Below are 23,761 nucleotides of genomic sequence, written 5' to 3' on the forward strand. Positions count from 1 at the left end.
GTTGGAATGAATGTATAAATGAGTGTTTGATTAATAAGTTAAATTTTGTAAGATCTAAAGTAGATCCGTGTTTGTATTTTGATGATTTTACTTATATTTTAATTTGGATAGACGATTTAATTTTATTTTCTAAAAATCTGATTGAGTCTGAAAGGATTAAAAGTAAATTAATGAATATTTTTGATATGAGAGATTTATCAGGTAATAATATTGTATTTTTAGGACTAGAGATAAATATTGAAAAAGGCAAAATTACTATTAGTCAAAAAGATCTTATTCGAAAGATAATTGAAACGTTTAAAATGGAGGATTGTGTAGACTCTAAAATACCAATTCAACCTAAATTGGAGCTAACAAAGAATCTTGATAGTAAAGATAAAAACTTACCATATAGAGAGTTGTTAGGGAGCTTAATGTACATTATGCTAGGATCAAGACCTGATCTATGTTATAGCATATCATACTTTGGACGATTCCAAAACAATTATGATTATCACCATTGGAAATATCTCAAGAATGTTCTGCGTTATTTAAAGTTTAGACAGAGTTTGGTTTTAAGTTATACTAAAGATGTTAATAAGACCAATTTAAGTATAAATGCATATGTTGATTCAGATTTTGCTAGTGATAATAATGATCGTAAGAGTATTAGTGGTTTTCTTTTATACATAAATAAAAATTTGGTAGGTTGGTGTTCTAGGAAGCAAGCAGTGGTAGCTTTATCAAGTAGTGAAGCGGAGCTTCTAGCATTATCCGATTGCATTAGAGAATCATTATTTTTAGAACAATTATTAATGGAAAGTTTCGTGTTAGAATACCCTATTATTGTATTTGAAGATAACCAAAGTTGTATAAAAATGGCCAGTACATATGAAACCAAACGAAGCAAACATATTGATGTCAAACATCATTTTGTGAAAGAATTAGTTATGATTGGAAAATTTAAGTTAGAATATATAGAAACAAATAGGCAAACTGCAGATATTATGACTAAGGCGTTACCTTTAACTAAATTCGAAAATTTTAGGAAGAGCCTTTGTTTAAGTGTTTGAGATAATATTATATGTTAATTTCATTTTTATTATATTTGTAATAACGTAGAATTAAGGAAGGATGTGATAATAGTAATTCAACGAGTAAGAGGGCGCCACGAGAGTGTGGGGACGAGTGAGAAAAAGGACAGTTGTACGTAACTTTCTAGGGCGAGGTCCCAAACACAATAAAGAGAATAAAACACAAAACTAACTTTAATATCAATAACAACATTAGATTACTCACTTTAATTAACCCTTTAACGTAAATTGTGCACGTTTGCACTGCATATATTCGACGCCGTTAAATAGAATCAAAACAGTTGTAAAAAAATCAGTAAACAACGTTTTTTTAAGATTTTAGGGAGTACTTTTAGAATCCAAAGTGCAAAACTTGAAACATAGCTGCTTTTGTAATTATCTTTGTGATTTTAGTGCAAAAATCGAAAAATTTTGCGACTTTTTTGTTAAACAAATATTGAAATGGGAAATTTTTTAAACAATGGCTCTGAATTGTAGGGAAATCATGTACAAGCTATGTCTCTTTGAAAACCACACCCAAGAGAACATTAAAGATTAATATGGCCAATTTAATATGGCGTCCGGAAATCGAAAAATGTAATGAATCACTAATTAAGTTTTTACTCGCAAAGGATTAGCATTACAACAAAAATTATAGAATATAAAGTGTTTAAAACTCACACATATTCTTTATACATATATTTCTAAGCACTTTTTGTTGTATAAATTGTTTTTATAAAAAAATTTATACAACAAAAGTGCTTAGAAATATATAAAGAATATGTGTGAATTTTTGCAGAATTTCTTGGACCATTTTCGCATCATAAAAAAATATGACCATATCCGAGAAACCAAAAAACCCCAAAAATATAGTTCTTCTTTAATCATAATTTTTAACAAATTAAAAGCACTAGAATTTTTTTTATAGTCATTCTAATATATATTTTTTTAGTAAGAAGACATCTACTAAAAGCAATGAGTAATGGGAACCGTGTTCCATTATCCATTGAAAATAATGAGTAATGTGTACACTTTTCCATTGATTATAAAGGATAATGGGGACCGTGTTCCATTACCTATTAAAATAGTGGTAACTAAGTTTCATTATCTATTAAAAATAATGAGTAATGTATATACTTTTCTATTTTCCTTTGACAATATTGGGTAATGTGGACTGTGTTCCATTACTCATTAAAAGTAATTTATAATGAAAACTTTTTTCCATTACCAACTATAATAATGGCAACTAAGTTTTACTATCCATTAAAAATAACGAGTAATGTATTGTTTTTTCCATTATCTGTTGAAAGTAATTAATAATATAATTTTTTCCCATTAAAAAATTTACATCCCTGCTCCTACCCACCCCAGCCTATCCAATTTTAATTTCCCGTCTTCCTCCTTACTTCCCACATCACCTATTATCTTTTCCCAACCTTACCGGCCTCACTCCTTCCTGATCCGCCATATGTCACCTCTCGCCTCTTATTATCCCGCTTATCTGCCGCCTAATTGCCTGACTATGACCCTGACCCTAACCTCCATTCCTCCTTTACTTCTATTCACTTTTCCTTTATCCCTGCTTTCCCCCTGAATTCCCTTTTTATCCCTTCACTGCTTTCACTCCTCCCACACCACTTCTTCATTCAGACTGCATCCGCTATACAGTAAAACTTCTACTTAATCCCTCCTTATCAGTCAACATTCATCCATACATCCACTCTCTCTCACATCCCGGAACGAAGCCTTGTAAAATAGTATTTCTATTGGTGTAGTGTTATGAATTTATCTTTGATAGACATACATAGTGCGTTGTAAGTCAAAAAACAGTGTAGTTTTATCCTGTTAAGGATCTATTTAAGGTATTTGATTTACAGATCACCCTGAGCGTTAAAGAATTAATCAAACGATTGTTAAACATTATATTTATTATCATTTTTATATAAAAAGTATACTTATGGATATATGCTAAGGCAAATATCCAATATGTTAACAAATATTTATACAAAATTTCAGGAAAATTGGTAAATTATTTTTTTATTTATATTTCACTCCGCGGAAAATTTATGTTTTGAGAAAAAAGCGCTTAATGTTTTCGAGCTTAGAAAGTTTATTTTGTAGACATTCCTATGGATTTTATCTTTACCATAGCATCGTCTGCTATTCCAGAACCTCAAAAAAAAACCTGCTTCTTTTAAACATTTGCGTATTTGTAGGTAAAAAATACGTGTTCTTTTACCTACTTTAGCTCGTCTAATTGAACTCAACATGTTTCAGGAGCATGACTCTGGTGACTTCACAAAATCATTTACAATTTTTAAGGAGTTTAAAACTTTGAGAATAAATTCTTCAGATGTTAAATAAAATTTTTAAGCAATAAAAAAGTATTCAAATAGTAAACATGTTATACGAGACTCCCCCTTAACCTGTCAATAGGCGCGTGGGGTGCCACGGACACCCCATTTGTTTTTCGTTATTTGACGTAAATTATTTACGAATTCAGATTTATTTTTCAATAAATACCATCTATGTGACGTTTCCTTACTATACGATAGCAGTTGCATGTTTTTAAGTCATTTATATTAATTAAACGCTAATACTTGTAAGTGACTGCACAAATTTTTCGCTAAGTTACCGATAGATTTCTATTCTTGGGGTGCTTTCGACACCCCACGCGCCCATTGACGGGTTAAACCTCTTTCGATTAAACTCATATTATGCAATTTTTTATACATGAAATAACAATTCTAGGGTGTGTAGCAAATAAAAATAATGTTTTTTAAAGCACTCTAATTTTCATATAGAATTAATTATAAAATATTTATATAGATATTTTTAAATATAATGGTTTTTATACACAGGAATGTGAAGATTGACGATAGCATAGAGTTTTCTAATAAAATGTTGCATCACTCTGCAATTATGGATCTTACAAAAAATGAAGAAGATGAGGATGTTGTAAAAGAAGCCGAAGGTTACAGCGGAAGTGAAGATTCAGATTGCGACCAAGATGAAATTCAAGGCGTTAAGATACCTATTGAAAGACGTACATATTATGAATCAACAGAAAAATGTCGAAAAACATTAAGATTGTCATCAACACAAATTGTATGGCATTAAAATATGAACATAATAGTTATAATAAATATCAAGATATTTAAAATACGATTTTTATTTTTAATACAGGCTAGTCTTGACTTAAATGGTGGAGCGAATGAAGTAGTATTCAGCGTAACAACTGCTTATCAAGGAACTACCCGTTGCAAATGTCACATTTATAAATGGAAATGGGATGATAAAATAGTAATTTCTGATATTGATGGAACGATTACAAAATCTGATGTATTAGGGCATATACTACCTATTGTTGGAAAGGATTGGGCGCAATCTGGAGTTGCTCAATTATTTACAAAGATTAAAAATAATGGTTACAAACTGTTATATCTTTCTGCGAGAGCAATTGGTCAAGCTAAAGTTACTCGAGAATATTTAAAGAGTATTAAGCAAGGAAATATATCTCTGCCTGAAGGACCGTTGCTGTTAAACCCAACGAGTTTAATTTCAGCATTTCATCGTGAAGTAATAGAAAAAAAGCCGGAAGAGTTTAAAATCTCATGTCTTAGTGACATTCAAGCATTATTTCCAGAAGGCACTAAACCATTTTACGCAGGTTACGGAAATCGAATTAATGTAAGTTTTAACCACAATGTATCTCTCTAAATCTCAATAAGTGAAAAGTCGGTTACGTAGAATAAGTGACTATTCACTTATTCAAAAAGTGACCATTCACTGATACAATAAGTGAATTTTGCAATTGATACAATAAATCATTTTTAAAGTGTTGTTATTAATTAATTTATTTATTTTATTTTTATATTTGTCTATTATAATCATTGAATAACATTTATTAGTTAATTTTAACACATGAAAATTTGTTTCTGTGATGGGATTCGAACATGCAACCATTGTAATCTCGAGTTCAACTGCCCAACGTTTGGTCCACTCGGCTAACCTATGATTTGTTTAATATTAATTTTATTTGTTACAAAATGTGGTACAGCCCAGAATGCGATTACAATTGATAGCTGTTTCAAGCCTCATCGCAGAAAAAGAAGTAATGCGATAAAATTAACTAGTACATTTTTTTCGATAATTATGATAATAAAATAAATTAATTAATCCAAATTCTTTTGCATTTTAACATTTATTTCGTATTTAGAAAATAATATCACAAGCAATATTAGAAGTAACATGGTTAATAGTGTATTATAGATTCATTAATATAAGTATTAGGGCAGGACTAATGCGATGTAAGTGTCGTCATTATTTTCTCAAATCAGCGCGCGCATGCGCCATATCTTGCGTCTCGCAATTTTCACTTATTCAAAAGTTAAAAAATGCCTTAACTTATTCGAATTTATAGAGTAAAGTGGCTTATTTAAAAGGTAACTAATCCATTTTCAAAATAAAACGTTTTTTTTACAAATACTCGGATACGTTAATTTATACTTTGATGAAGCAATAAATTAACTGGATAAAAAATATTCTAGCTAGATAAGAGCTTGAAAATCGTATAGGTTACTTTGACTTTTCTAACTAAAACTTCCTAATATTTATTTCATAATTTTGTATTTATCTGAAGTGGTTCCAAAGATCTTTCCAGTTTTTATTTCATCCTTTCGTTTTCACAATATTTAAATTTTAAAGCATGCGTAAGTAAGCAACTAGGCACTTATACTCGTAGTGTTCGTATATACTATTTTAACTCTTTTAGAGTCATTTTTTCCTGATGAGTAAATTTTAAAAATATGGGTCATATAATAACTTTCAGTTTCGCTTATTACAATTCTGATGTCAAACAGACCAAACTAATAATGGCACCTTTAACCCGGCAATAGGCGCGTGGTTTTTTTTACATAGATAGGCGCGTGGGGTGCCACGGATACCTCATTTGATTTTCGTTGCTTGACGTAAAATATTTACAAATACAGATTTATTTTTCAATAAATATCATCTATGCGAAGTTCCCTATGGTGTACAATAGCAATTGCATTTCTTTACATTATTTGTATTAATTAAACGCTAATATTTGTAAGTGACTGCACAAATTTTTCGCTACGTTACTAATAGATTTCTATTCTTGGGGTGTCCTGAACACCCCCCGCGCCCATTGCCGGGTTAATATAGTGATTAATCTTAATTAAATTTTATATGTATTTTTAACAAGTTACTTTTAAAAAATACTGGTCTACATGGTTTCTGCTCATAAAAATGTAACATCACAGCGAGGTTTTATAGTAATTAAGATATCACTTCGTTTAATCTATGGAACATAATCATTAAAGCCATCTAGTTATAAATCATAATGAAATTAACAATTTCCTCACACGATTCTAAGATTAACAAAAAGCTATAATTTTAAAAAGAAAATACCCCCTCCCCCCCTCCTCAAATTTGATATATTTTTATTATTCTATCCATAATAAAGCGTAAAATAAATTCATTTTTCGAAATTTCAAGTTTATTTCTATAAACCAAAAAAGGAAAAATTTTAAACAATAAATAATTGATGTAAAACTGCATAGAGGGTGTGTCACTTAAGGTGGCTCCAGCGTTGGGTATCGTACACTCGGGGAAATTGATTCTGTCCAAAACCAAAACAAACCTTTTAAAGACTTCGACTTCGCAGTGGCTAGACTCCCCATACCACGCGGCTACCTGCTTTAGCATCGGGACCCCAGTAACAAAGCTGTAATAATAAAACCATAAAACACGAAAAAACGTCATATACCTGTTAATCCAATTATTAAAGCATATATATATATACACTTTTAAAATTATTTTAAGTATATTACTTACATTTCAAAGATGAAAATGATACCAAGCATGCCATCATTCGGATTAATTTTACTGATATTGACTTATAGTTCTTGTATTTTTTAATTAATTATATGTGTGGTACATAGTGGAACCAAAATTTAAAATTTTTCAAATAGCTTTCTATAAAACTAAAGTGACATCATTTTAAAATTGAATATAGCAATTAATATTTAAAATTAGTGAAGAATTTGATTTAAGATCTGCTAGAAAGAAGCTTTATCTAGTGATAGCATATTTCCATTCAGAGTAACTTTTCACACATACAACCGCCGCACAGTGGGACATTTAGCACAAAAAGTTAATTAAAATACAAGAAGTATAGCAAAAGTATTTTAATCATGATGAAATTTTGTATTCGAAAGTGTTCAATATCTCTGATTTCGAATCTAGAGTTAGAATTTATAAAATCAAAATTATTATATTCAACTGTATAGCTTTATAGACAAACAAATTAATATTTCAAGAAATTTACTTTTAATTGTTGTTTTCATTAACTATAGGTCTAACAATGAATCGGAATTTACAACACTGATCCTTTACTGTGATTATTTTCTAATATTTTTATCGAGCTTTTCAAATGCAATCTTTTAAACTTGGTTACATAAGTATGTGTATAAAATAAAGGTTCAAAATCATACAAAAACCACTTTTCGTTTAAAAAAAAGAGAATAAAGAGTTTAGGCACTTCTAGGCGTCCAAAGTTTTAACGCCTGCATTAAAAAAAATATATACATAAACGTAAAAAAATTTGGAGGTGATCATATTAGGACAAGAAAATGTATTCATGATTATATGTCTGATTAATAGGCAAAATATTTTATTTTTAAATAATTATGGTCTAATAATAGGAAATAAGGGATGGGCAGATTACTGTTAACTTACCTTATCCGTATAATGAGCTCTATTATCAGATGGTTTATCATATAATTAGTAATATATATATATTTAAAATGCATTGCTTTTTAATATGGGTATTATAAAACTTTTCTGCAGTATACGATTTTTCTAATTCCAAACATATTGTTTGGTATCAAATATTGATTTTTATGAATAAAATATATTGAATTATAACGACTTATATATTCTGAAACATAAAACGTACATTTATTTCCTTCTTTTAAAAAAAATATATATATCGGTTTATCCATGGTTTGGGGATAAAATAATTAAATAACTTTGTCAATAATTAATGATTTATTCAAATAATGTAGTAAACAAACTTGGTATTTTAATAACTAGCCCAACACACTTAAAACTCCACTCTTCTCCTCATCCACACTTCTCCACACGTGTTCTCTCTAGCTCATTGCCAGGTAGACTGCCCCTTCTTTCTCCCACTCTCTCTTACCCTGCTTCCTCATTGGCTCCTTCCCGTGTCACCAACCGACATATGTATATAGTTTTGACCACACAGGTTTCAGGGTCAAATGTCCCATTGTGCGCCGTATGCACGTGAAGTGACAAAGTTTGTCCCATCACATAGATACGCCGGCTTGTATATGTGAATAGTTACTCTGGGTGGAAATATGCGATCATTGGGTTTATCCACCTAAAAATAATAAGTTAAACTTTTTAACGCATAACTTCTGATTTTATTATAGAAAAGATTCCAGAAAACATTCGTAATATGTATGAAACCGTTTACTTAATATTTAGTTATGTATTAAATCTAAAGTTACTACTATTAATACAAATAACTGAATATTTTATAAAGCATACAGAATATATTTAACCAATAGCTGTTGTTAATAACAGTGAAATAGTTATTGGCATGTTTTTTGTGGGATATCGAATAAACATAATGCTGATAAGGAAGTTTGTATAAAAATAGTATAAATAAATATTAGAGTAAAATTAGTCCGAATGATGCCGTGATTGGTATAATTTTCATCTTTGAAATCTCAGCAATATACTTATAATAATTTAAAACGTGTTTAATTTGAAATGAAAAAAATTATATATGCATTAATAATTGGATTAACAGGTATATGATGGTTTTCCATGTTTTATGGTTTTATAATTATAGCTTTATTACTCGGGTCCTAATAAGTTAAAGCAGGTAGTCGCGTGGTATGAGAAGCGTAGCCATTGCGAAGTCGAAGCCTTTTAAAAGGTTTGTTGTGGTTTTGGACAGAATCAATTTCTCCGAGTGTACCAGTAGGTTTTTTAGTAGTCCTTACTAAATTTCACCATTTAAATTTTATAAATTATACCTATACGGTTGTTTTTACTTTAATAACGATAAATTCCAAATATTTTATTAAATAAAAGTAAAGCAAAAGAAATTTTTCTACTTTGCAAATGCTTGTTGATGAGCACTAAACCGGGTTTAGAAAATTTTAACTCTCATTACAAGTTTTTTTAGTCGGCAAGGTACAATTTTCTTAATGATATATTAGTCTAGGCAACTCAAATAATAATCTCCTTGTTTCTTTTTTAATTGTTTATATTTTAGAGCTGAGTAAATGCGGGTAGAACTAATATGACGACCGATAGTAGCATAACGCTAAGGTAAAAATGATATTTTTGCAATCTTTTTTTCTAAATAAATAGATCGGTTACCTAATTTTTTTCGTTGGTTCTGGAAATTTGAATATATGAGGGATACTGTAGATTTTTTTTTATAATTTCTTAAATTTTTTAAAAAGTCGCTTGGGATTTCTTAACTCATTATAGCCGAATACGGTCGACTTTAGACTATGTTTTTGTAACTGAATTTCAGATATTTAACGAAGTAGTATCGGGGTCTAAGGTGTGATTCTTTATATTTTTAGATGCACTGAATCATAGTTCGGACTCAAAATCCATAAATTTTGACCACCAAATTAAATATGGTGGTTTTTTTTGCAAAAAAATATCATAAATTTGGTCATTTTTGAAGTTTACGATTTTTTCAGTCATAAAACGTATAAATATATGGAGATTTGATCAACCATCGGTACACAAATTTCCTGAAGTTTAACGATGAATTTTTACGTATATATTTTATTTGCCAGAATAGTTGGTCAACTGCAAAAAGTCAACAAATTGTATTCTTTCTTCATTAATTTTTTCCTTAAGAGCTAAAGGCTTAAATAAAAATTGTTCAAAATTAAAAATATCTTAGAATTGATCGTAGAATTCTTTTAAATTTTTAAAGATTTTTTGGAGACATTTTTTAAATATTTTAATTGTTTAATTTTCCAAAAAATCAAAAATTATTTCGAAAAAATTCGAGAGTATCTTTCAATCTATTCTAAAATATTTTTCTTCTTAGACAGTTTTGATGAAACTCTATAGATTTCGAGAAAAAAATGATTAAAGTTTATGTTTACACTTTTAAAAATATACCCAGATAGCGTTTTCCGATTTCGCAAAAGTAAACGAAATTCTGATACAAAATCCAGTCAGCAGAATGACACCATATTTGAAACCGAATCTGATTTGTCAGTTCTTGCTAACAGATTAATAACAAAATGATACCGCTTTCTCTGGCAGAGCCTGTGGCAGATTAGCACCTAAAACGCAACAGAACCTGTGTCAGAGCCTGCAGCATATCTGCAGCAGAAACGCAGCAGACTCTGCGTACTAGAACTTAAATGTCTTACGCTGTTTGACGCATGCGCAGAACGATAAACATGACGCCGTCTTTTAGAACAACGTTAAAGCCACTAGGTGGTACATCGTTTAAAATTGTATTAATTATATTATCTGAAAATTTTTAAACATATAATGATAAATATCCAGAAGAAATAACGTTTAATTGACGTTGAGGGAACAACGTATTTACCCATAACCAATTCGAAACGGTTGAATACAAGGCATCTTTCTAACATTTTTTAAACGTACGTTGTATTCTCCAAGAGAAATAACGTTTAACTTCCGTTGATGAAGCAACGTTTTTCTCCACAACTAATATGAAACGGTAGAATTGATGGAATCTTTCTAATGTATTTTAAATATTGATTTTTTCTATAGATGCAACGATTAAATGATGTTAGCACAACGTTTTCTTCGTGAACTGAAATTATGTCAAGGAAACAGTTCAAATATTGTTTTTAGTAATATTTATTCAAATGATTAAAAAATTGTAATTTATAAAAATATTTGACAACAAAGATTTTTAGGATTTAATTCGAAATAAAAAATAATGTAAGGTGATTTTCAATAACAGTTGCATATTCATCAAAATTGTAACGATCTATCATATGCTAACGTAGCTTAGTGGTTAGGGTGCGCGCCATGTTAGAAATTCTTTCAGCGTTTTTACGATTTGTAGCCAATTCCAGGAGAAAGGAGACTCGAAGGATCGTCCGCTGTGCTTCTAGGATGCAGATTATTATAGTGTGTAAGATTCGATGATTGATAGAAATCAATATAAAGACAATTAATTCATATAGATTACGTGTAGGAGGAAAAACCTGCTGCACGCAGGTTCGCGTCCAGCCATCTCCTAATATTTTTTCTTTTTTTTTTTTTAGTAAAAGTTGATTGTATAATGGTAACTTATAATATTTTGTGATTTTAATGCAAATTGAAGTGTTAAATTATTCACGCGATTCAATTTATTCATCCTAAAATTTTTTCAAGCGGACAGAAACGTTAAATTAACCGTTGTGTAAACGTTAAATCAACCGTTGATAGAAACGTGGATTTTGGCGACATAGGGCACGTTGTTTCAACTATAGATAACGCGTTAAGAAATTACGTTGATTCAACATTTTTGGTTTTATTGGGTAACATTTTAAAGAGCGTACATAGAGTAACAAATCCTGCTTTGTTTTTGTTTTTAATCTGCCTTCAGAGACTGTACTGCAGACTCTGTCGCAAATCTGCTATAAATCTGCGCTCAGGTTGTGTACAGATTCCGTTTTGTTTTTGGCGTCATTCTGCTAGAAGGCTAGTATATGCCGGTTCTGACGGCAAATACCAAGTCAAATGTTTCTATAGTTGATAGCAATCTGACAACAAAATTTGAGCATTTCTGTTAGCAATCTGCTGCCAATCTGCACACAAAATGTTATCTGGGTATGCAGTTAAAATTTAAATAATTTTTTTCTCCAAAACTACAAAGTTTGATTAAAACTGGCTAAGAATAAAAATATCTTAGAATTGACTAAAAGATTCTTTTGAATTTTTTCAGTTTTTTCGAAATAATTTTTGATTTTTTGAAAAATTGCACAATTACAATATTAAAAAAATATCACCAAAAATCAATAAAAAATTATTGGGATAACTCTTCAATCAACTCAAAGATATTTTTATTATTAAACAATTTTTATTTAAGCCTCTAGTTCTTAAGGAAAAAATTATTGAAGAAATAATAACATTTTTTAACTTTTTGCGGTTTACAGACTATTTTGGTATATATATATAAATTAAGTATATACTTAAAAATTCACCGTTAAAGTTCAGGAAATTTGTGCATCGATGGTTAATCAAATCTCTATATATTTATATGTGTTATGCCTGGAAAAAAATCGTAAACTTCGAAAATTTCAAAATTATTGACATTTTTTTGCAAAAAAACCCTCATATTTAATTTGGTGGTCAAAAATTATGGATTTTGAAACCTGATTCTGATTTAGCACACCTAGAAATATAAGGAATTACACCTTAGACCCAGTTAATACTTCGTTAAATATCTGAAATTCAACTACAAAAACAAGTCTGAAATCGCCCATCTTCGGCTTTAAGGGTTAATTTTCCCCAAAACCGAGAGAAAATGCGAAGCATTGGCGGCGGGAGAAGTACGTTATTAGTCGAAGATCTAGCGAGAGAGAGGGGGAGAGAGGAAAGCATAGAAAGGAGAAAGCTATTTCCCCCCGGTTGGCGTGGCATGTATCCTCTTTTTACTCACTACCATTCCTTTCTTTCTTCGAGCAGTTTTCTGATTTGTTGTTTGAAAACAGAGGCTAAAAGACCGATAAGAGTGAGAAAGAGGCAACGATTTTCAATGCACGTGCACGCGGCACGTACTAATCTAAGCTCTCTCTATCTCTATCTCTCCCTAGATATTCAACCAATAACATGCTTTTCACCTACCACGTGCGCGCTCTCCATCTTCTCAAGGTTCTGTGGCGATTTAAGCGACACACTTTGTACATGGAGAATATAAGAATAAATCAAGCTCTTTAACTTATATACTTTACAGTAATAAATAAAAATCTTTTTGTTTCCTAAAATATTCAGTTGTTTGAGAAAGTTATATAACTTAAATATCATAAAGTGTTAACGATAACTCAGATGCATAACAGCTGCAAAAGTTGTTCAGAATTCTGGAAAAATTTGAAAGGAAGAAGGTAGGCCGTATACGACCAACTACACTTAGAAAGGTTAATCAAACTCACTACTACGTACATTTTCAAATCAAAATCCCACGCGGACCAAGTACGTTACAATAACGTTATTCATTAACGTTGCCAAACGTTGAAAATTGATATAATTTCTAACTTGATTTAAACGTCGAAATGTCGCGGCAATTCATATTATATTAAAACGTCTTTCTTAAATGCATTTTCTACTGAATTTGACAACGTTTATTATACGTTTAAGGTAGCGTTAAAATGACGTTACATCTAATGTTTAAAAAACGTAAAGTTATTATTAATGAAAAACGTCGAATTGTATATTGGAATAAACGTTAGTCTATTACTTTATTTAAACGTCGAAATGTCGCTGAAAATAATATTATATTAATACGTATTTCGGAAGTTATATTTCAACGTCATTGATAACGTTTCATTAACGTTTAGCAAAACTTTTTTGGAAAATAAAATATTTTTCGTAATGAAAAAAAAATTTTTAGGAAACAAACTAATTCATAAACCTTTTTACTATAGAGTATAAACATCTATGTGCAATATGAGGGGAAAAAAAATATTTTTAAATCGGGACTCGAACCTCGATTCTTTCTACCTAAGAAACTTCAGTGGTGACACTTTAACATACACATTATTTTAATATCAATTATTCCATGAGAAATATCCAACATTGGCAATCCGTAGATCAGGAAGTAGATTTTGTGTTGAATCCTGCACATCGATCTGCTCGCCTATCTGAAATCTAGATCCGAAAAGCTGAAAGACACAATATAACATTAGTAGCATATATCCAAAATGACTGGATCAAATGAAAAAATAATAACAGGATCTTTGAAAGCTCTTGAGATAAACTATACGAATATGCAATCAAAGATATGAGATTTTATTCGAACAATTAAATAAGATCCTTATAGGGTGTAAGTTCTTCACCTACAATATTTTTGTAATTAATCTATGATCCATTCAAAACATAAGTTGACGTATTTGAGACTTTTTCTATAAAATTTATGTTTTTTATAGAATTACTCAATACCTGCTCGCTAAGCGACCATATACACAGCTTATATCAAAATCACCGAACGGTTTTAACTGGTCCAATTCGTGAGGGTCATCCAATGAAAAACGTTTTACATAGAAAAAATCATTACGATGGTTACTAATATATGAGCATTTAAAGTCACGAATTTTGTGTCGGCTTTCCGTTACTTGGCGCAGGGTCAGCACGGTGCGGTAGCCGGTATCGTTACGTCCTTAGCGTAAAACCACTTCAGTCAGCTGGGCACATAATGGGGTTGCTTTTGTTTCTTATTACAAATATTTCTGCTCTAATATTGATAGCGCATTTTTATGTAACAAAACTTCAGATAAAGCACTGTTTGATGCAATTTTCAACAGTAAACCGATTAAGCCGGAAAATGAAAAGAGTTATGTATTGTGACGCTACTGTCTATCCTATAGGATAGCGTAGAAAGGGAGGGAGGAGTGATGCCTCACCGATCGCGTTCGCGTCCCAATAGGCGACTTCCTACAAGACCCGGGCGTCTTCGATGTAATATTAATAATACCCGAATATTTATTTATACAGAGGGGGTTCTAACACTCGTACACGAACTTAGGGGATGCAGTGCTAATAACTATAATTCCTCAATTCCGGTTAAATTCTATTTATTATCCATTCCGTACTCAATATTATACAATGTTCTCCTTACACGATTTAGTCACGCTAACGCGAAGTCCCAAATGTGGGCGCGGCCTAAGTCGTGCGAACGCGGCTGAAGCCCTGATGACGTAATAGCTAGCCTCGCGCTCAAGCCACTAGTCGGCGTTCGCGACGTTCCCCACCGAGTCACGCGGGTAGGGGTCCATTTTGCCCAAAATTGTTCAGAAACACGTGCACCTCTCTAGATAATTACATGAATATGGCAATATTTTGACAACTCGGTACAGTCTGTTCAAAAAGGCAATCAAAACATTGAAATGGAAATGTTAAATATATTGCAGAGAAGATTATAAGATGGAAAATAGTAAATGAATTTTATATAGTACATTTCACAAAAACAAATAGAAAATATGTCAAATAAGTATTGTTTTAAATAAATGCGCTAATAATAAATACAAGGATGAAATACTTTGTTGGTGATACTTATTACAGATATAAATCAGAAAGTATGATAACTCAGAGTGATAAAATATAGAAGGATTAGTTCTCTACAATAATTGAATATTGCACTAGAAACCTAAAGCGTAAAGGACTGAAGCACGAATAATACATTGGAGAACCTCTCAACACACTATCATGCTGTAAGATGTAAGCAATATAAAAGACATGATATGTATGTATATAAATGCTGCTTTTTATAATATTTTATGATTGTTTTATTTAATATTATTAAGTTATTTTTGAAAATAGAAGGTAAAATTTGCGTATCACTGCAGAGGAACTAATGAAAATATATTTTTTAATTGTATAAAATTACTAAACAGGCTTCGAAGCATCTCTAACAAATATGACTTTATTTTCAGGCAAGGAAAATCTGTACAAATTGCTTATTACTTTATAGACGAAGGTTGAGGAAATGATTTATAAATTAAACTAAATATCAATGGAATATATAAGGAAGGGATGAAAAACAGAACAACAAGAGTATATTACTGATATGCAAAGAAAGGATGAACTTCCCAAAGCTGTTGGGTGATATATGTAGGAAAGCACAGATGTAAAGAAGAAATTAAGTACAAAACGATTGTGTAAAGAAAAGTAATCATCTTTGTGATACAAGATGCAAGAATCTATGTCACGTGCTACCTACCTTAATTATTAATTTCTTATTTTTATTTTATTCAAAATCATTTAATTAATCCTGAATATAATATATAATATTTAAATTACATTAGAATAAGTGAACTTGATTTTTTCATAGTAGAAAATCTTTTAGCAGACATCCACAACATCTATAATATAAATAAGATTTATTTTTCAGCCAAGTCCGATATGACTTACATAATGGATGAAGACTAAGGGAATGATTTGGCATAAATATGTATACAAAAGCAAGTTGAAGGACGAAAAAAGGCAGGAAAGAAAATGAATCATTTTCATGCAAGAATTTTAATAATAATTAATAAGCTTAAACAAAGTTGGATATAGAATAGAATGGGATAACACTTCTCTATCTCTCTTAAGCAATTCATAAGGTAATGATTCCTCCTGCTTCTACTTTTATGTCTTTGCAAAGTTTAGAAATTGGAGCTTTCATCTGAATGAACTCATCTCGATCTAATTGTATAATTCAAATAATATAGTTATAAAAGAATAATTTTCATAATATTAGTAAATATTGTAATTTCAACTATGCTTACTTATTTCAGGATATAAAGCTTTAATTTTGTTCATAAAATTTGTATTTTTGTATAATGTCAGGTTTAGAAAATCAATATTATCTTTAATGTTGCTTTCATAAGCATTGTTAAGCCACAATTGGTACGATTTATCATTTGATGAAATATTAGGTGATATTTCTGGTCGATCAAATTCTATTATTGATAATTTTATCTGTTTCTTCAAGTTCACTGAAATTATGGTAAGAATATACAATAAAAATTGTAACTGTTAATAATATATATTAAACTAAATATTTCTTCACAAATAATTCGAGATTTTAAAATTACTGAAAAAATGGGACACTTAAGACATATTACACAATATATAAAGGCATATCCCCGCTAGCAATAAGATTTTTGTTTAGTCCTATTATCTGACGGTAAAAAGGAATTTTTCTCTTTCAAAAAGTATTAGATATGTTAAAGTCTTTTGGATAGGATTTTCTCTACTTACATCAAATGTAACATCAAAAATGTTTTAAACGAATACACTTCATGCTAACTGAGAAAGACGAGAAAATATTTATCTTCCTAACAAAAAGTGTCTCACCTCACTGAATATTTTCAAATAAATATATGAAAAGCGGGACGATATCCCATTTTCTCTTTAAGGGACCTATGATATCTTTCGATATTGTTATTGGTTTTATTGCAGACTTTATACACGCTAACGGTGTTTATCATTTTCTCTGATTTTAACCAAAATCTTTCAACATATGTCAAAAATGATTTTAAACGTTTTGCGTATCTTTATCGCTCATAATTTGATTCTTTATTTCTCTGTACACCGGTAAGACAGTATCTTCTTTTAAGGGTGGTAAATTCGTTATTTTTTTTTATTGTTTTCAATGTTTTCATAAGATCTTCTCTAAATATTGCTATTTGCTCAAAATCATTAGTCTTCTCGTGATTGAGTCCTTTACTTGTCTTAAACACTGTATTATAAATTATAGCTTAGCAGTACCATTGCATGTTTTTACTGAACAATGTAAATACCTAGATAAGAAATAGTAAAACATTATATTATTTTAAATATTTTCTTTATTTCCAGTTTTTAACGTATACTTACAACATTGTATCACCACTATTATTTTTATAATATCGTTTGTGATATGTATACAGGGTTAGAGATTATAGGGTGACCACCCGAAAAATTTGAAAAGAGGAGACAATTTTAAGAAAAAAATTCAAATACAACTTTTTAATATGATTAATATTTACAGAGTTACATAACAATATGTTTAGGCGAAGGGCCAGTATAAATTTTTATTCAGCTCGGAAAATATTAACAATATGAAGAAATTTCATTAAAATTTTGTATAGAAGTAATAATAAGGAAGAAATAAGTCTAATAACTTTTTACTATATTATTGACAATTTTCCAGTTATAGAACAAAATGTTTGGATTCAGATAAACTACATAAATTCTTATATAACTCGTTAAAAATGAACAATTTCAAAAAATGTATAGAATACCTTTTTAAAGATATTGTAATTTGCAACAAAAAACTCATACGAAATTTTTCCGTATTATTAATATTTATTGAGTAACACAACAGTATATGTAGTCCAAACATATTGTTAAGTAATTCGATAAGTGTAAATGATACGAAAAAATTTCGTATGAGTTTTTTGTTGCCAATTACAAAATCTTTAAAAAGCTATTCTATAAATTTTTTGAAATTGTTCATTTTTAACGAGTTACATAACAATTTATGTAGTTTATCTGAGTAGCCAATTCAGATCCAAACATTTTGTTCTATAACTGGAAAAATGTCAATAATATAGTAAAAAGTTATTAGACTTATTTCTTCCTTATTATTACTTCTATAAAAAATTTTAATGAAATTTCTTCATGTTGTTAATATTTTCCGAGCTGAATAAAAATTTATACTGGCCCTTCGTCCAAACAAATTGTTATGTAACTCTGTAAATATTAATCATATTAAAAAGTTGTATTTGAATTTTTTTCTTAAAATTGTGTCCTCTTTTCAAATTTTTCGGGTTGTCACCCTATAATCTCTAACCTATATCGATCCAACTATAATGTGTTAGTAATCTTTTTCCATTTATCGAATTATTAATAAAATTATCTACGCCAAAAAACAAAAGAATTATTTAACATGAAATACGTCACATGTTTTAATATAATTCTTTTATTTTCAGCGTCGAAATTCTTCAGGCTATATTAATTTATGAATTTAAATTTCAATGAATCCAAAAAAGATTACAAATATATTATATCCGGATGGATATACTTATCACAAACGATACTCTTATAAAAATAATAGTGGTGATACAATATTGTAAGTATATGTTAAGAGCTGGAATTAAAGAAAATATTTAAAATATTCTAATGATTTATTATTTCTTATTTAGGTATTTACATTGTTCAGTAAAAACCTGCAATGGTACTGCTAAGCTAATTAATAATGTGGTGTTTAAGACAAGTAAAGGGCACAATCACGAGAAGACTAATGATTTTGAGCAAATAGCAATATTGAGAGAAGTACTTTATGAAAACATTAAAAACAATATAAACATTAAAGAAGCGTACAATAAGGCTGCATTAAGGTGAGATTAATTATTTTATATCTTCAAGAAAAAAACATCAAAATAAAAAATAAATATTTGTACTAGAAATATAATTTATATATATTCTGAAGGAGCTAAATTGGTACCATTTAAACATGTTAAACAAACTATGAAAAATTGGCACCGCAGTCAATTCCCATCATCTCCTATTTATTTAACCAATTGCGATGAAGTTGTTAATAATTGTAAAAAATGGAAAGAAATAATGACTTTCACTATTGGTAATAAAAAATTGAAGCTACAATTGTTGCTGTATTCCGACACAATAGTTGTATTTTTCAATATAACTTTAAATAAAAAAATGGAAAACTCGGATATAATAAGCGTAGATGCTACTTATTATACGCGTCCAAAAATACATGATGTGTACCAGCTTTTGACTATGATGGGAAAACACAGAAATAAGGTAAAAGCGACTGTTTTATATGTTTACCCTTAATTTGAATATGTAATTTATAGCCTTCATTTTAAAATTTGTTGTTGCATTTTAGTTTATACCTTTCATATGGTGTTTAGTGTCGAGGAAAACCGAAATTTCATATAAAAATCTATTTAGTTTTATCAAAACAAAAATATTAAAAAATTGAAACCATCTGTCTGCATAGTGGACTTTGAAATTGGCTTGCACAATGCAGTACAATCCTGTTTTACTAACTGCAAAATTCAAGGATGTTTATATCATTATGTTTGCGTAAGTAAAAAAATCACATAGGTAGACAAAAACCAGGTACTAATTATTTTGCACTCATTAATTGAAACAATTTCGAAAATACATTATTAATTACAGACTATGAATAAATTTATTAGGAGCTTGGGACTTTTAAAAAGAGCTGAAACACCAATGGTGAAAATAAAATTATTGGTAGCTATAAAAATATAACGAATTTACCACTCTTAAAAGAAGATGCTGTGTTACCGGTGTACAGAGAAATAAAGAATCAAATTATGAGCGATAAAGATACGCAAAACTTTTAAAACCATTTTTGACATATGTTGAAAGATTTTGGTTAAAATCAGAGAAAATGATAAACACCGTTAGCGTGTATAAAGTCTGCAATAAAACCAATAACAATATCGAAAGATATCATAGGTCCCTTAAAGAGAAAATGGGATATCGTCCCGCTTTTCATATATTTATTTGTAAATATTCAGTGAGGTGAAACACTTTTTGTTAGGAAGATAAATATTTTCTCGTCTTTCTCAGTTAGCATGAAGTGTATTCGTTTAAAACATTTTTGAAGTTACATTTGATGTAAGTAGAGAAAATCCTATCCAAAACACTTTAACATATCTAATACTTTTTGAAAGAGAAAAATTCCTTTTTACCGTCAGATAATAGGACTAAACAAAAATCTAATTGCTAGCGGGGATATGCCTTTATATATTGTGTAATATGCCTTAAGTGTTCCATTTTTTCAGTAATTTTAAAATCTCGAATTATTTGTGAAGAAATATTTAGTTTAATATATATTATTAACAGTCACAATTTTTATTGTACATTCTTACCATAATTTCAGTTAACTTGAAGAAACAGATAAAATTATCAATAATAGAATTTGATCAACCAGAAATATCACCTAATATTACATCAAATGATAAATTGTACCATTTGTGGCTTAACAATGCTTATGAAAGCAACATTAAAGATAATATTGATTTTCTAAACCTGACATTATACAAAAATATAAATTTTATGAACAAAATTAAAGCTTTATATCCTCAAATAAGTAAGCATAGTTGAAATTACAATATTTACTAATATTATGAAAATTATTCTTTTATAACTATATTATTTGAATTATACAATTAGATCGAGATGAGTTCATTCAGATGAATGCTCCAATTTCTAAACTTTGCAAAGACATAAAAGTAGAAGCAATGAATTGCTTAAGAGAGATAGAGAAGTGTTATCCCATTCTATTCTATATCCAACTTTGTTTAAGCTTACTAATTATTATTAAAATTCTTGCATGAAAATGATTCATTTTCTTTCCTGCCTTTTTTCGTCCTTCAACTTGCTTTTGTATACATATTTATGCCCAAATCTTTCCCTTAGTCTTCATCCATTATGTAAGTCATATCTAGTTTGGACTTGGCTGAAAAATAAATCTTATTTATATTATAGATGTTTTGAATGTCTGCTAAAAGATTTTCTACTATGAAAAAATCAAGTTCACTTATTCTAATGTAATTTAAATATTATATACCATATTCAGAAATAATTAAATGATTTTGAATAAAATAAAAATAAGAAAATAATAATTAAGGTAGGTAGCACGTGACATATATTCTTGCATCTTGTATCACAAAGGTGATTACTTTTCTTTACACAATCGTTTTGTACTTAATTTCTTCTTTACATCTGTGCTTTCCTACATATATCACCCAACAGCTTTGGGAAGCTCATCCTTTCTTTGCATATCAGTAATATAATCTTGTTGTTCTGTTTTTTCATCCCTTCCTTACATATTCCATTGATATTTAGTTTAATTTATAAATCATTTCCTCAACCTTCGTCTATAAAGTAATAAGCAATTTGTACAGATTTTCCTTGCCTGAAAATAAAGTCATATTTGTTAGAGATGCTTCGAAGCCTGTTTAGTAATTTTATATAATTAAAAAATATATTTTCATTAGTTCCTCTGCAGTGATACGCAAATAATACCTTCTATTTTCAAAAATAACTTAATAATATTAAATAAAACAATCATAAAATATTATAAAAAGCAGCATTTATATACATATCATGTCTTTTATATTGCTCACATCTTACAGCATGATAGTGTGTTGAGAGATTCTCCAATGTATTGTTCGTGCTTCAGTCCTTTACGCTTTAGGTTTCTAGTGCAATATTCAATTATTGTAGAGAACTAATTCTTCTATATTTTATCACTCTAAGTTATCATACTTTCTGACTTATATCTGTAATAAGTATCACCAACAAAGTATTTCATCCCTGTATTTATTATTAGCGCATTTATTTAAAAAAATACTTATCTGACATATTTTCCATTTGTTTTTGTGAAATGTACTATATAAAATTCATTTACTATTTTCCATCTTATAATCTTTTGTACAATATATTTAACATTTCCATTTCAATGTTTTGATTGCCTTTTTGAACAGACTGTACCGAGTTGTCAAAATGTTGCCATATTCATGTAATTATCTAGAGAGATGTACGTGTTTCTGAAAAATTTTGAGCAAGATGGACCCCTACCGTCACGCGGTCCTCCGCGCGCCACCGGCGGATGCTTAAGCTAACTACTACGCGACGCTACGCGGATAAGTCCCTGTTCCTGCGCGTGCGCGTTATTCGACGGTTATTCGCACTCACTAAGTTCCTGCATACCCAACCACAACAACGACCCAAATTGTTTTGGTTCAGTATTTAAGGTCGCGAGTCCTCACTGAAATTGAACTAAGTCCGCGGCCTTGAACCGACTCAAGGGAATGATCACGTCAACTGTCAAACTCCCAACGGAATTATGTAATCGCGAACACTCGTTTAATTCGCGCCTCTACACTATGATTCTCGTTTATAGGTCCGACGGAATGACCACTCCGCTAGGTTGCCCGCTTACCCGTGACAGATGAGCAGGGCCAGAGGTTCCCTATAAAACCGATCGGTGCTACGAGCCTTAAGGCCCTAGCACACCCCGGGACGTCTCAGAACCTTTTTCACAAAACGAATATTCACCCTTACTTCAGCTTATATGACTGGATTTCTTCCTATCTCTCCTTCTCTCTCTCTCTCGCTCTCGCTCTCATTCTCGCCTTTGACACAGGCCCTAAGGGCTGGTAGTCTTCGCTGTCCGGAATGGGTTCGCGGCAGGGTGGCAATCATTGCACTTCCGTAAGCACATTTTTATTGTTCGCAGCGGCGGCTGCTGCCTTGCAGTGGCTTATACCGGAGGCGGGGATTTTCCTCCGAACGACCTGCCACTATGGGCCTCCAAACTACGTCTGTCGGGGCAATTCGCGGGAGCAGGTAATGCCCTGCGCCTGTCCCGCCGCTGCCCCGCTACACCCATCGCCCGACACTAGGGAGCCTACAAGTTATCGATCTTAGATCAATACTTATCGGTTGATAACTCCCTAGTTCGCACGCGACCCGCCTATCTAACGCTTGAGATTAGCAAAGCGCTAGATGGCAGCTATTGTAACGCTGCGGGAACGCAACGTTACAGTATACATACACCCTAATGTGAACTCCTAACAGAATAAGGAGATTTTGATAATTTTCTATTTAAAAAACTATTCTATATAATTGAACAAATATTTTTTTCCTTGATAGGTAAGATTTAGGAGAATAGAAAATAATGTTGTTTATCATTGATAACTGTTTGTTTATTTATGTTACAATGTCTCACACTCAGCTCACAGCGGAAGATGAAAAATAATTAAATAACGAAGGTTTGATTTTAATGGTACATTTGTACAGCTCCTTTCTGGTTTCTTTATTTCACATTGCAGCCAGTACAAAAGTCTATTCTAACATTAAACTTTTCTCTATCTTTTCTTTTGTCAGCGTACAGTGTCTCTAGTGTC

At 30.3% G+C, this 23,761-nt stretch overlaps 1 protein-coding gene across 6 annotated transcripts in view; it reads left to right on the forward strand.

The window, feature by feature from the left end:
* Lpin (phosphatidate phosphatase LPIN) overlaps window positions 1-23,761 on the forward strand; it is a 290,109-nt gene that overhangs the window by 217,269 nt on the left and 49,079 nt on the right. For all 6 annotated transcript variants that reach the window (XM_066740441.1, XM_066740440.1, XM_066740444.1 and 3 more), the window contains exons 9-10: window positions 3,914-4,160; window positions 4,239-4,742. In XM_066740441.1, coding sequence (XP_066596538.1) covers window positions 3,914-4,160; window positions 4,239-4,742 — 751 coding nt within the window. The remainder of the gene's footprint in view (window positions 1-3,913; window positions 4,161-4,238; window positions 4,743-23,761) is intronic.

This window comes from Prorops nasuta, unplaced genomic scaffold (genome assembly GCF_024137725.1).
Source record: "Prorops nasuta isolate Cenicafe-Biocafe unplaced genomic scaffold, Cenicafe_Pnas_1.2 PNAS00023, whole genome shotgun sequence".
In the NCBI taxonomy this organism is placed as follows: Eukaryota; Metazoa; Arthropoda; class Insecta; order Hymenoptera; family Bethylidae; genus Prorops; species Prorops nasuta.